Source organism: Bolinopsis microptera, chromosome 1, assembly GCF_026151205.1.
Source record: "Bolinopsis microptera isolate Bmic1 chromosome 1, MBARI_Bmic_1.0, whole genome shotgun sequence".
NCBI lineage: Eukaryota > Metazoa > Ctenophora > Tentaculata > Lobata > Bolinopsidae > Bolinopsis > Bolinopsis microptera.
In genome coordinates, this window is record NC_087072.1 from 5,387,877 (window position 1) to 5,402,786 (window position 14,910).

Here is a 14,910-nt window from a genome sequence, read left to right on the forward strand (position 1 = left end):
CGTTCTCTGTAAGATGGAATGAGCTCTTATTACAAATATGTGATCATGATTAATAAAGGCCTTCGCTGTATGTTATCATCGTGCAGATTCAATGAGACTTACTGTCTGAACTCAAATGAAAACCAGACATACGTGAAATAACATAATTCGTGCAATTGGCGACAGTATCTGGTTCTGCCATAATTTAATGTGAGTGTCATCTGATTCCGCCGTGTTTTTCCATTAACATGTCCAGTCTCAATGTAGTTCTTTAGGCGCTGCTTGTCTTAAAGAGATTCTCGTTTAAGAGCGCTGGCTCCATTCTTGGCTGATTTGTAGCGGATGAAAGCATCCTTTTTTGAGTACGAGTTACGACCCATGCCCCTCCTACTGACACTGGAGGCGATGCCTTTTCAGAAACTGCATCTTAATCTGATCGTACCATCCTAATTATGCTGTGCAGCAAGAGTCAGTTGACAGTTCTATGATAATATTGTGTACAAACTACACAATAAAAGTAATTATGGGCACAAATTGACAAATTTGTTATCACTAAAAGGGTCTACATTAGATGAAATTGGCACGCGCACTACGAATTTTCTTGTTATTGTTCGCGCGCACGTATATTTTATTTCGAGAATTGTACAAAAACGTATAAAAATGTGACGAGTACTCACGAATTTGCATTTGACTGGCTAAATCACAATAAGAACAAAAAAATATTCTAATTATGCAATCATTCAAAGTGTTCGTTTCCACAGTAACAGCAAGCACTATGATTGAACTGCACGTGCAAAACTAAATTTTAATTTTGTAGCCTTTATTTCGTCGCATGTCTTAAATTCTGCCATGGTGAACCCCGACAATCAAAGCAAAGCGATCGAAACTGCGATCTGCCAGAATTGTGTCACCTTCGTCGATGAAAAACCTAAAGTCTACGTTCCCCCGATGGGATTGTCAAGTGAAGTAGATGACCCAGTGCACTCTACGTACAGTCGAGATTACCCAGGACACAAGCGGATATCTCCTCCGCTAGTGAGAAGACCACACGATGCGCTACCCATTTCTACAGACTACAAGAACACTTACATCACCACTTGTCAAGAGAGGTTCAAACCTTGGGACATGAAAACCATCCCTCGATACGAGAATAAGGCTCCACGCAGACATTACACTGCTCCAGAGGTTAATAAGTTATCACAATTGAACGAAATCTAAAATATTCAGTAGCTACTAATAAATCAGCACTTGCCGCAAAAACAACATACCAGGATTCGGGTAATAACCGACAGGTGATTATAAGGAATTTGACCACGAAAATGAAGCATTCATTTCTATTCTAATCACCTCAATATAAATTTGTTATACTCTTTCAGATAACTATGCACAGTACGACAAGCTATAAAGATGACTTTGCCAAAATTGTACCTCTACCGAACATTCAAAGGATGTCAAGGAATAAAAAGAAGCCATTCTACATGCCCCAAAATTTGGAGGCTATGGTAACTGGTACAACTTACAAGAAAGATTTCGGTTCTTGGAAGGTACGCTAAACCAATTTTCTGCAAAGATCTTGCTAACTGTTACCATTTACAGGTTCTGACTTTGAGTAAACAAAGCTATCTATTTTATCTAAAACGTATCATTATGATATTGTTATCCAATCATTTCAGGTGAGTGTCCGAGAAATACCACCCTGGGCTAGACGAAAGCCAAGGACCACCCCTCCACCATTCCTATCGGTCACCACACAGAAGCGCGACTACTCCGTACCATTCGTCCAGCGAACCGACGTCGCCCAACCCTACCGACCTAAGGACGGCTTTACTTTCACTGACAGTGAGCAGCCGATGAACATGACTACCATGTATAGCGCTATTCACGATAAGCTACAACCAACCAAAGATGTGTACGCTTAAGAGCCTTCGATTTTCTGGGGAAAATCATCTTTAGATTTTAGCTTTGAACTTTATCTTTAAACTTTTTATCAGAACGTATAATGTTTGATTATTTAAAACAAATGATACCCAGCAATTTTAAAATTATAATTTAATTGGAAACCGTTTTACATATTTCTGAATTAAAGTTGATCATTTTATACACTATATTACATTTAATAAACATACCATAAATTTCTTATCTAATTGATTTTTGTTAGTTAAAAAGTATGAAAAATTTAGATTATTTAGTTTTAGAAGCAAATTGCTAAACTGAAAATTAATAAATAAGATGTTGAGTCGCTATCTCAGTTTTTCTTTCAGTCTTGACGTCCGGGCTATAATATGGCCGAAACTTTTTCACGTCACAGTCAATTCTCTAAATTCGGATTCGATTCGCATCACGCTAAGCTTCTCGAATGTTCATGTACCACTAAAGTCTCTGGTGAAATCGTTCATAGATTGAATTGGAGGGATCAGCGGTGTCCTGAAATAAGGAAACATTAGAGAAATAAAGATGATTCATCTCTATTACTTTTGAACGTCGATTATTCGAAATTAACATAATTTCAGTAAATATAAATAAAGATTTTTCCCGGTTTCTAAAATAGAAAACCACCTGGAGTTAGACCTAATGTACGCTTCTCACTCCATTATGCTGACTCCTTTAAGTGAAAATATCTGACGGCTGACTATCATAACACTTAGTTAAACGTTAAAATAGAAATAAGAACATACCTGGATCCCTGAACCTCGTAGTAGCCGGCCTCAACCAGACAACTCTCAATCAGGCTCTGAAGGTGCTCATATGTTAACAAAACTTCTGATCCCTCTGGTCCCTCCACTGCCAGGCTTGCCAGAGAGTTGGATCCTGAGAGTTGGGAATCTATTTACTATTTCTAAATCATTATTATGATTATGTTAATAGTACTAGAAAAGGTTTGAAATTGTGAAGCAAGAAATCAGAAATCACCCCCAAATCTACACATACCTTTGTAATCGTTCTGAGCTTGTAAGGGCTTGCTGGCACTGAAAGTCAAATCCACGATATCTTTAGAAGCCTCCATCAGCTTTTTGATCTCATTTTTTAGATTTACAGAGCCTATATGACGAGTAAAGAGCGCTCGCTTGTATTTCTCAATAACACGCCGTTTAGGGTTTAGATTCATCGAGGGCGGCAACTGAAAAATATATAAAAGGGTCAAACATTATCAGATGTAACAAGTTGGGTAATGGGTAATTGCAGCGAGAAACATTGTGTCCCAGATGTTTATGCTCATGTTTTTGTATCAGACTTGTAATTTCAGCCACATTGTACATATTAGACATGGTTAAAGTTAAACGTTCCAATATTTTTCAAGTCACAAGAAATCGGGTGCTTATTCAACTGACAACAGCCAGCACTTCAGAAAGAATTAGCAATGAAGAAAGAAAATCACACTAACCTGAGTGATAAAGATAATCTTGTGCATCTGGTTTAGAATTTGAAGGATAGGATCGTCTATCTGTCTGACTTTGCGTTGTGATATGGATATTGTCGCGGTACTGACATTCCTGGCTCCTGTACCACTCTGCCTCCTACATCTGTTACTCAGTGCACTGAAACGTTTGCCCATTATTTTCGTTCGTTGTTTTGGATGAAAGAATTAATTTGTCCATACCATAGCACAATGGTATTCCTCATGTTTGAATGGATTATAATTTCGTCTGACATTGCCTTGTTCTAGCAGCCACTGTGTGTTATACACTATGATTCGACGACAACGGTATAATTACCCGGATGGGTCTGAAACACTGCACTGGAGTTTGTGGTAATCTTGAAATCCTTATTAAATCTCTCGCTGTCACTATAAGAGCCGTCTCACGGATTTCATTACCTATTTTAGTTCAGTAATGACAACGTTGAAATATTGAACATGGCAGCCCTTATAAGAAAAGCAGATGCTATTGATGAGTTTCCAAATATGGTGTTACATCTGTTTTCTTGAAATCAAGGATGCAGTGTTAATTATTGCAACACGTTCATTTCAGACAAGTTAAGGACTAAGGAGTTGCAGAACAATTAACATGTCTGAAATCTTACTCTAGAGACTGTCTGAAAACAGAATATTCTTTAGATAAAAAATACATCTGACCTTGTGCAGGTCATTTATAGCTGAATATTTACCAACAGTGTGGTTGATATTACTGTCTCCATTTCATATACTGTGTAATTTCTTGAACTCTTTAGTCAAATCTTTGAGTACTTTCTTAATCTCGCACGGTTTGTACGTCATAAATTCACGCAAGGGATGCAATGCATATGGGTGGGTTAAACGACCAACGACCATTAGACAAAATAGTAATATTAGCAGGGAAAATTTAGAGCACGTGGTCCGTGGTCGTTAATGGTGTCCAAGAAAAATCTAGCCCTAGTACAAGTGTATAGTATAAGCTTTGAGACACCCATTCGTCTTTGTCGATTGAATCGCTTACATCTTTCCTAGATTCCTGTTTGGCGCGTAGTTTATTTCTGATGACCGATTGACAAATTACAATTAATTGGTACAATTAGCCCAATCAATGAATCAACGTCCAAATTAAAATGCCCATTCTATGCACGTGACAACTGACAAGAAGAATCAAATTGCAAAGAAACAGGATTCATTAATTGGATCTGAGAGGGGGCTTGATCTTTCTAGAATATAACGTACTGCACTTAAAGGGCTCAGTGTCACCCTCTTAAAACTACGTATTTATTGTGAATTATCATTACGTCCTTATTTCTAGCTTAACCTTAGTCTCAGTGCATATGCACTATTCAGTGTGCATGATTCCCATAATTAATCTGAATCTTTTGGCGCCAAATCTTACAATTACCTGACTACCCACATACAACGGCGAACACAGCATAGCTCCAGCTTTTGCCGACGTAATTCTCCTACATTCACATATTATGTTACAAACAATGGGTCGTTTTTAGAGGAAAACTTTGAGCATGTGTGACAGATCAACAAGTGAACAATTATAGTGGTTAACTTCTCCTACAGGACCCTCATAATTATATAATTATACCAGTTCTACTCGCTTGAACTTACACAATGCATAGTTTCGAAGAGGCATGTTTGCGATAGTTGTTATAATTTGTTTTTGTTTTGTGACTTTGAGTCGGTATTACTACTGCTACATTTATCACAAAGAACTAATCAGTCAAATACAAAGTACGAGTATTTCAAACAATAACACGGGTTATAGTGGGTTAACTGCCCACGATTAACTGATCAGCGGTAAAAGGTGCACTGGCAGTCGCAAAGGCCCTAGTAGTATAGTCCCAGCTATTGTTCTAAACAAGTTACATACTGCATACATGTAGGTGCTACAAGATTAGTACCACTAATGACAATGTTACGCGTCCACTCCGTCATAATTATGTACTATACAGTATACAGTTCATGTAGGCAATATTTCCCCGTCCCTTTCGCTCTGTAGCTTCTCATACAATCTCTGCGTCTCAATATTATTTTCTATGCCTTCCTTTTGAGCTTCTGACGTGTTGACCTCCTATTTGATTGGATAGAAACGCAAGTGCTGATCCATATAGATATGATTTAATTGTGTATTGATGTAAATTGATAACTTTACCAATAGAGTGAAAATAACTGAAGGCCGCACGGTTAGCTGTGGTTACCAGAGTTAATTTATGTGAGTTCAGATATGCTGCCATGTACCAGTTTTAGTTTCTGTAAGAATAGTATGAGAAAAAATGTTCATAGGAAAGAAAAGTTAGCCTCCAACTTAAAGTGCCATTCAGATTCTTTTGTAATTGCGAGCTTATACCCCCAGCTTTGCTGGGGGATATTCAGTTTACCCATCTAGTGTCACCATATCATAATCAATGGTCCGATCTGACGACTTTCCTCCAAAATTCACGTGTATATTGTACAATTAAGAGACCAGTTCATACGTGACTACGAATTAAACCAATCATTTTGAAGCAGGTGACATGCTCCATACGGCCGGGTGATACAATGGCTTGTAGCAAAATAGTTGAATATTAGATATATCCGTATTGTTATCTTATTATTCGTACTATTGACATATTATTATGCGGAGAAGCGCCATTGTCCATGGATTTTAGACGATCATGTCATAATTTACCAGACTAGTAATAATACCTCTCTAGTCTCCGTATTAATATACCGTGCCTCTCTTTACTGGGCACCTCGATTTACCAGGCATTTTCTTTTACCCAAACTTTTAAGCTCGTTTCGATCTTTTAAAGTTTTTGTTATCTTTAACATTTCCTAACAACATTTACGTGTAAAATTGAAAAACGTTCAAATATTTTAATTTATGGAATCGAACTGGTAAGCAAACAGCTTAATTTTGATTTTTTTTTATTGTTTTTAATTGTTCACTAATCACTAAAGAATCTGTCGTTCAGATTTCAACGAGAAATGATTACACATTTGAGGATCCTTCTGTCTCTGTTACTTTGCTATCCGCCAATCGTTACAACTCAATCAAGTTCCACACCAACTGTGATAGAAACAGAAGCCGCAGAAGAAACCCATCTAACAGCTGGATCAAAACGTAATCTTGATACAGATCCTAAAACTGATCCTACGATTGATCATAAGACTGATCTTGCAACTAGTAATCCTAAGTCTCGTTCTGAAACAACCGCAACATCTTCGCCAAGCAGTTCTAGTAGTATTACTCCTCCTCCAATATTTACTGAAGTGCCATGGGATGATATTAAAGGTAATTAGCATTTACAGGAGGGTTGGCACATCGAATATGTATAATCTAAGAGGAGCGAAGTTTTAAAACAGTATTTTCCCATGACCTAAATTGTCACTATACCGTGACTTGATTATATGAACGAAATTTCAGATGACACGATTTGTAAGTTCGTTCAGCATTATGGTTACATCAAAATTCAATGCACAGCTGTGGACGTAGCAACCAACAAAACGAAGACATTCTTCAAGTGCCCAAATTCTGACGATTACTATGCGGAGGTAAAAAGAGAGTGTGACGAACAGCAATTTACTACAGCTTGTCCCAAAGATCCTAGGTTTTATCAGGTAAGAGGGGTTACCTTACGAGACATATTTATGGTCGACATAATTCCGGTGACCTAAATGATTTGGGAACAAAAATATGGGAATTTTTACCAAAAACCGCCACATTTCGTACATTTATAACTTACTATATTGATAAATTGATAGTAAATCGATAAAGTCATAATTAAGGAAAATACGTGAAAAATTATTTGGGGAAAATAATGATGGTGACCCAAATTTTGATAGTCCGAAAATATGGTATTTTTTTCGAAAACCACCGACTTTCGTACCATTTGAATATGTGTCGCACGGTATTTAGGAAAAAAGTTAGAGTTAGATTTAGGGCTCAATAAGGTAACAATTCGCGGGGCAAGACGACGGGGACCGTACAACATTTAAAAAAATATTATCATTTTAGGTCCTATAAAATATTATTTCAATTTTCAGGGCTGTGGGTTTGTGAAGTTAAATTGCAAAAACAAAGGAACAGGCGAGGAGGGGTTTGCCGCCATTGAGGAGATGCATTACCATCACAACTTCCTGTGTGCCCATGCGATATGTTCTTATAATAAAGGGATATTAGGAACAAATGATATCTGTAACAAAGAATGTGTGAACATTCCGAACTCTGTCTCTGAAGATATTTGTGCAGCACAAAAAGCGAATTCATACACCTGCAAATATCCAGCCATGGGCAATATCATCGACTCTCAACAAATGTGTGATGATATCTGTAACTGTCATGCGTGTGATGATGAGGCTATATGCAATGGTTTCACTTATGGATACTTTTGCTATGCATATAATAGTAAAACAAGTCGTAGCACCGTTCATCATCCCAATGAACGTAATTCTCCCATAATGAGAATATGGACTTATGTTGCAGCATTTGAAATTTGTGACGGAATTCAACATTGTGAAGATGGTGAAGATGAAAGTGGCTGCGATAAGGGACCGCTCTGTGACGCACAATCAAATAGTATTGTTAGACCAATAACTAATCGTACAAGATGTGCTCCGGTGCGAGGAAACACGGAAACCCTGTATTGTGACGATTATTCTGATCAACTGAACTGCATTGATTCCACTATAGCAAATCTAACTTGCTTGAGAGGCGGCGACCTTGTTTCTGTTGCTGATAGAATGATATGTCACAACATTTCTGGTGTCCAACTTTGTGATGACGGTTTTGAAAACATGTGTGTGAAAATTGATATCACTTGTGATGTACACAAACACCAACTTTGCGATGAAGAAGAAGATTGTGTAAATGGAGCAGATGAGTTGCATGTCACTTGTCAAAAAATGAGCAAGTTTATGTGTGAGCGTGTTTTCGGATTGGAGAACAGACTGTTACATATACCTCTGAGCTGGATAAACGACGGATACAAGGATTGTGATAATGGCGAAGACGAAGATAAATACCCAATATGCGGCCTCACTCCAGCCACGAAAAGATTGAAGACTGAAGATGAAGAATGTGAAGAAGTCTTCCTCTGCGGGTTTCCGCCCTCTGATCATATTGAATTTGAAGATCTCTGTGATAATAGAAATACTTGCAGTAATGAAAACGAACTCTGTCGCACAGCTCTGTCTTCTTCAAATATCTCCCAGAAGCTTAGCAATAGCGAAAGTAAACTGGTTGTCTCGTACTGCCTTAAAGGTCTGGAAAGTCTTGCTTATGTGGCCGGAAATTGTTCAGAGATGGAATTTACATATCAGAACTATGAAATCCTTGGCAGGACCGAACTGATCTTGAATGTTCCAGAAACTGTGTTTGAGTGCAACTATGTATATGGTGAGATGTATGTCTATCTTGCCTGCATTGGTCAGTGTGCAGATTCCTTCTGTCCCCTCAAAAATCTTCTTAGAAACGACTCCTGTCCCGGGCAGTACCCCTCAAGGATTTACACCCTCGCGGGTAACGACTCTCTCTCCTTCCTTCTGCCGTATGGTAACAACAATTACCACAACAATATTTTTCCTTGCGAAAATGGTAGATGTATTCCTTACGAAAAAGTTTGTAATCTGGCTGACGATTGTGGGGATTCTTCAGATGAATCAAACTGTACTAACCATTTTGAGTGCAAAATAAACATGGAGTATATTCCCCAATCTAGTATTTGCGATGGAAAACCAGATTGCCTCGACTTGTCTGATGAGTGTAATGACAGATGCCATGTAAGGATCATAGAGAACGTGGCCCTTGAGGGTTTAGCCTGGATTTTAGGCTCATTGGCGACACTTTTTAACTCAGTCGCTTTCCTTCGCGGTATGTATAATTTAAGAAGTGTCACTCCAGGGACAAATCTTTTCAAGATGAAAATTCTCATCCTTCTCATAGCGTCGGGTGATTTGTTACTTGGAGTATATCTCCTAGCGATATCTATCTATCATCGTGTATACCACCATAGTTATTGTTCTAAACGATTTGAATGGTTAACCAGCACATCGTGTGCTGTTATGGGAATTGTTAGTACCATGGGGTCTCTATTATCTCTCTTTTCGATGACAGTACTCAGTGTTACTCGATCATTAAAAATGACGAATTTGTCCGTCGTAGATTTAAGATCTTTCAAATCAAGCATTCAGATACTTTTGATTGGAATTACAATTGTGATCTCGTCGTGTTTGATGACAGCTGCGCCATTGTTTAAACCTTTTGAGGACTTTTTTGTCAATGGAATCTACTATCCTGGCAGCTCATTATTTGTTGGATCGGTTACAAAATCTAAACATTTAGAAATTTTCGGGGGATATTATGGAAGACTGAAAAACAAAGATCTCTCGTGGAAAAACATTGACAAATTGGTGGTGAGTATGTTTAGTGAAGAGTATGGAGGAATTACCAGGAACCAGGTTCATTTCTACGGAAACGCAGGAGTATGCCTCTTCAAATACTTTGTAACACCAGATGATCCGCAACGGATTTATGTGTGGTTTATTCTTATTCTGAACATCATGTGTTTTACATTGATCACCATATCTTACATCATCATTCATATCATTTCAACTCAGTCCACTGGTCAGGTACGCAACAACAATACATCAAGTAGAAACACTAAACTCCAAAGGAAGATTGCACTCATCATCGGGACAAACTTCTGTTGCTGGATTCCATTCATTGTCATGTGTCTCCTCCACTATTTGGAAATGACGGATGCTAGTCCTTATTATTCAATCTTCTCGATCGTTATCCTTCCCATAAACTCTGTCATAAACCCACTGCTATACGACGATACAATCAGTGGACTGGTCTCCAAGATGCACACGGCTTTAACCGGACAATTACGATCTATCTTCCCGTTTTCAGAAGTCACTGCTGTACAAGAGGCAAGCGCAATTCAAGAATCTTCCCATGTGATCAGGAGCTCAAGAAGGGCAAGAGTTCATGATCAAATTCCTCTTCAAGAAATGTCAGTTCTCGACAAACAGGTTATAAAAACTGGCGAGCAGACTGAGGAAGCACTCTGAATTTATCCTATTTGAACATCTTAGGAGGAAGTCATGACAAAAACAAGGAGCAGTCAAATGAGTGATTGAGTGATAGTATATTTGAGCCGTGCTGTCAGTACACCTCGACCAATTAAAATTCTGTATAATTTTCTTATATTTGTGATCATTCAATTTGAAAATCTATTAAGATATATTTTTTAAATTATCAGAATTTATATTGGCCTTATAATTGGTTTCTTGTGCCTCCGTGCAAGCTAGTCAAATCGCAAAAATACAGCAAAGAAAGAGTTTCCTCAGTACTCCAGCTTGCAGGGGTACAACTAGTTCCAGGTGTACTGAGCCTTAGCGTAAGCAAGTTTAACAGCTTATTTAGACGAAACATTTCCTATGCTTTATGCAAAATAGTCCTTTAAAGTTCATGGATACAATAATTATTAGATCTGTGTGCTGATTCGTACCATTGTTATATTGGAAGTGAATATATTACAAAATCACCTTTAGTTCATGTTTGGTTCAGCCTATATTTAGCAGTGTAAACGTAGCTTATTTAATGCTATTTACACAGGTTCACGTTGTTACAAGATACCCATCCCTCGTTTCATACAAAGTTGATGCAAAATGAGTAGTGAGTATTTAATAGGTGCCGGCGCGAACAATCTGTCAGCAGAAGAGTTAGCGATGTTAATGTCTAGGACACTTTCAGGTGCAGATGTATTTTCAAAGCCATTACTTTTGCATATATTAATGGGATAATATGATACGTCATACGTGCACTGTGATTCGTCACATCTCTCAGAGGAAGTGCCCCATCAAGTGAACGAGTGAAGAGGTACTGTACATCATTATGCTACAGAGAGTCAATTTAAGACAGTGTTAAGGTACAAAAGTGAGGGAATGAGAACGAACTGGCGGTTGAATACTCGCAGACGCCCGGAGCATTGCTTTAAAGTTTAGGCTAACTATTAATTATGCAGTACTTTTCGAATTTAACCACATAAGACTCACCTATCAGCGCAGTTTCCAGAGTGGATGTGACTTGGTCTAGCACGGTTGGAGGCAACAGAGGGAGCAGAAGGAACTTGTCTGCCGGAAACACAGGTGCATCGCCGCCTGCCAGTTCCACTCCGGAATTTGGATCGGTGGGAGGGTCGGTTAGGGGAACTGTCTGTGTCATCAACCGAACTCTCCTCCCCGGTAGAGGACACGCCCATCGAGGATCTGAGAATAAGGAAATCACTTTCAGGATTATCTTTACCAGTAATTTCATATTGATAAATAATCCACAGGTTTTCATTATATTCAATGAAGGATCATCGCTTTTTTGCCATCCTTTCCTCCTTACTATCGAAAATGTTCGGAATAACAAGGGAACGGCGCAGTGAAAATGATGGGCAATTACCCGGAACACTTGAGACATGAGTCATCTTGTTCTTGAGATGAGTGGTTGGTAGCGAGGAACAGTCGCTGGTAATTCTGTAGGTTCCTATTGCTCTCGTGGTAGTGCCTGGAAATTAATTAGTCATAGATCAATGAAACATAAAATAACTCCAATCAATTTTTGAAATATTTGTGAAACGTGGTAAGAGATCAGAGATCAAAGGCATCTGTTCATTTTAATAAAATATAAGGTACAAACTTCTGGACACGTTTCTTCTCCCTCTGCAGTTTCCTCTGAAGAGTTGCTTCTCTAGTCCGCACCTCGTCCATGTGCAACATGATGATCTCTGCTATACTGGACCCTACCCCCACTATGTCGGGTCTCAGGTCTGTGTCTGGGGTCATGCATCTGCAGGGTGGGTTGAGGGTTCAACTGGGTGTATTTTGGAGAGAGGATGGACAGTGGACACCATGTCCAGAATACAGAAAAATAAGATATTGTTTGAGTTAACTTTAGTGTTTAGTTGAGTTAACTTACTGTTGAACCGTGGAGATGATCTTAGAAGAAAAGTATTCTACTGGTAAGGGGGCGTATATCGACTCAACTATCTGAGGAAGAGGCGTATTAAATATAATAATAATAATATAGAGTTGCACTAAACAAATTCGATAACAAGGTAAATAAACTTTAAAATGGTTAGTGAAGCGATCGTATTACTAATTACATGATTCTATTAATGCCAATTTACCACCCAATAAGAAATAAATCACATAAAACAAATGAATAAGTAAAATGTTAAGAAGTGGACTAACATTTTTAGCAAGAGCGAGGGTTGACATTCCGTCCCGGTAGAAGGGGTGAGTAAGTGTGCACATCTGATACAGCAGACACCCTATAGCCCACACATCTGCCTTGTTGCTGTACGGCTCGTTCTTCACTAGTTCCGGGCAGCTGTAGAGGATTGTTCCCACTACTGACTGCATTAGTCCCTGCTTCTGACGGGACAAACCAAAGTCCGCTGAGATGTAGGTTCATTATCAAGGGGGTTTTGATGCAGATTACAGGTAACAGAAACTTTGAAGCTTGAAAAAATCGTTAAAATAGCGCCTGATGATGTATAAAGAGCGCGATTTTCATTATTTATTTTCTATTGTCATAAGGTAAGCGAATCCTGATGACAAAGTAAGCTTTTCAAAGTGAACATGAGTTGTTTGAATGTGTACTCACTGAGAGTGACCTTGTCGTAGTCTCCCAACATGATGTTGTTAGGAGTGAGATCTCTGTGTACAATTCCTTTATCACAGTGCAGGTATCTCAATGCTAACACCATCTGAAGAAAAGATAAACACTTGGTCAGGTAGGCTGTAAGTTGTTTTTAGCATCATACTTTTGTGGACCTAACATGCTGTTTTTTTTTAAACAGAACTATCGTTTACATTCTATAAGTTGATTTAAACATTATTTTAAGTAAACACAAACCTGAACAAATATTTTCCAGATTCTCTCCTCGCTGAAAGACAGGCCCTTTTCACGGAGCGAAGAGAAATGTTCGCTGAGAGGAGCTCCGTCTATATGCTGCATCACTATGTACAACCTGCTCTGTTCCTTGAACGTTTTGTAGTACCTGGTAGTGATAACAGTGGTCACGTGACTGAACGTTTTGTAGTACCTGGTAGTGATTACATTGGTCACGTGACTGAACGTTTTGTAGTGCCTGGTAGTGATTACATTGGTCACGTGACTGAACGTTTTGTAGTACCTGGTAGTGATAACAGTGGTCACGTGACTGAATATTTTGTAGTACCTGTTAGTGATAACAGTGGTCACGTGACTGAATGTTTTGTAGTACCTGGTAGTGATAACAGTGGTCACGTGACTGAACGTTTTGTAGTACCTGGTAGTGATAACAGTGGTCACGTGACTGAACGTTTTGTAGTACCTGGTAGTGATAACAGTGGTCACGTGACTGAATGTTTTGTAGTACCTGGTAGTGATAACAGTGGTCACGTGACTGAACGTTTTGTAGTACCTGGTAGTGATAACAGTGGTCACGTGACTGAACGTTTTGTAGTACCTGGTAGTGATAACAGTGGTCACGTGACTGAATGTTTTGTAGTACCTGGTAGTGATAACATTGGTCACGTGACTGAACGTTTAGTAGTACCTGGTAGTGATAACAGTGGTCACGTGACTGAATATTTTGTAGTACCTGTTAGTGATAACAGTGGTCACGTGACTGAATATTTTGTAGTACCTGTTAGTGATAACAGTGGTTACGTGACTGAATGTTTAGTAGTACCTGGTAGTGATAACATTGGTCACGTGACTGAATGTTTTGTAGTACCTGGTAGTGATAACATTGGTTACGTGACTGAACGTTTAGTAGTACCTGGTAGTGATAACAGTGGTCACGTGACTGAATATTTTGTAGTACCTGTTAGTTATAACAGTGGTCACGTGACTGAATATTTTGTAGTACCTGTTAGTGATAACAGTGGTCACGTGACTGAATATTTTGTAGTACCTGGTAGTGATAACAGTGGTCACGTGACTGAATGTTTTGTAGTACCTGGTAGTGATAACATTGGTCACGTGACTGAATGTTTTGTAGTACCTGGTAGTGATAACATTGGTTACGTGACTGAACGTTTAGTAGTACCTGGTAGTGATAACAGTGGTTACGTGACTGAATGTTTAGTAGTACCTGGTAGTGATAACATTGGTCACGTGACTGAATGTTTTGTAGTACCTGGTAGTGATAACATTGGTTACGTGACTGAACGTTTAGTAGTACCTGGTAGTGATAACAGTGGTCACGTGACTGAATATTTTGTAGTACCTGTTAGTTATAACAGTGGTCACGTGACTGAATATTTTGTAGTACCTGTTAGTGATAACAGTGGTTACGTGACTGAACGTTTTGTAGTACCTGGTAGTGATAACATTGGTCACGTGACTGAACGTTTAGTAGTACATGGTAGTGATAACAGTGGTCACGTGACTGAATATTTTGTAGTACCTGGTACTGATAACAGTGGTCACGTGACTGAACGTTTTGTAGTACCTGGTAGTGATAACAGTGGTCACGTGACTGAATGTTTTGTAGTACCTG

The 14,910-nt window shown here is 38.7% G+C and overlaps 3 protein-coding genes across 4 annotated transcripts in view; 1 reads left to right on the forward strand and 2 right to left on the reverse strand.

The window, feature by feature from the left end:
- The window catches only part of LOC134826439 (14-3-3 protein epsilon-like), a 62,092-nt gene that overhangs the window by 25,003 nt on the left and 22,179 nt on the right, over window positions 1-14,910 (reverse strand). The window lies entirely within an intron of this gene.
- LOC134826453 (uncharacterized) lies at window positions 767-1,972 on the forward strand. Its single transcript, XM_063838837.1, has 3 exons — window positions 767-1,164; window positions 1,356-1,523; window positions 1,653-1,972. The coding sequence occupies exons 1-3, from the start codon at window positions 829-831 to the stop codon at window positions 1,896-1,898; spliced, it is 750 nt and encodes a 249-aa protein (XP_063694907.1). The 5' UTR covers window positions 767-828; the 3' UTR covers window positions 1,899-1,972.
- The window catches only part of LOC134826398 (serine/threonine-protein kinase Nek10-like), an 89,396-nt gene continuing 76,503 nt past the window's right edge, over window positions 2,018-14,910 (reverse strand). Inside the window, exons 18-28 of the mRNA XM_063838755.1 lie at window positions 13,278-13,422; window positions 13,026-13,128; window positions 12,611-12,816; window positions 12,336-12,406; window positions 12,057-12,206; window positions 11,820-11,924; window positions 11,426-11,638; window positions 3,362-3,515; window positions 2,908-3,097; window positions 2,655-2,787; window positions 2,018-2,403 (exon numbers count right to left, since the gene is read on the reverse strand). Coding sequence (XP_063694825.1) covers window positions 2,340-2,403; window positions 2,655-2,787; window positions 2,908-3,097; window positions 3,362-3,515; window positions 11,426-11,638; window positions 11,820-11,924; window positions 12,057-12,206; window positions 12,336-12,406; window positions 12,611-12,816; window positions 13,026-13,128; window positions 13,278-13,422 — 1,534 coding nt within the window. The 3' untranslated portion in view covers window positions 2,018-2,339. The remainder of the gene's footprint in view (window positions 2,404-2,654; window positions 2,788-2,907; window positions 3,098-3,361; window positions 3,516-11,425; window positions 11,639-11,819; window positions 11,925-12,056; window positions 12,207-12,335; window positions 12,407-12,610; window positions 12,817-13,025; window positions 13,129-13,277; window positions 13,423-14,910) is intronic.

Coding starts and splice junctions, on each gene's coding strand:
- LOC134826453 (XM_063838837.1), top strand. CDS start 829: ATGGTGAACCCCGACAATCAAAGCAAAGCGATCGAAACTGCGATCTGC. Junction 1,165..1,355: donor GACATTACACTGCTCCAGAG/GTTAATAAGTTA, acceptor ATACTCTTTCAG/ATAACTATGCACAGTACGAC. Junction 1,524..1,652: donor AAGATTTCGGTTCTTGGAAG/GTACGCTAAACC, acceptor CAATCATTTCAG/GTGAGTGTCCGAGAAATACC.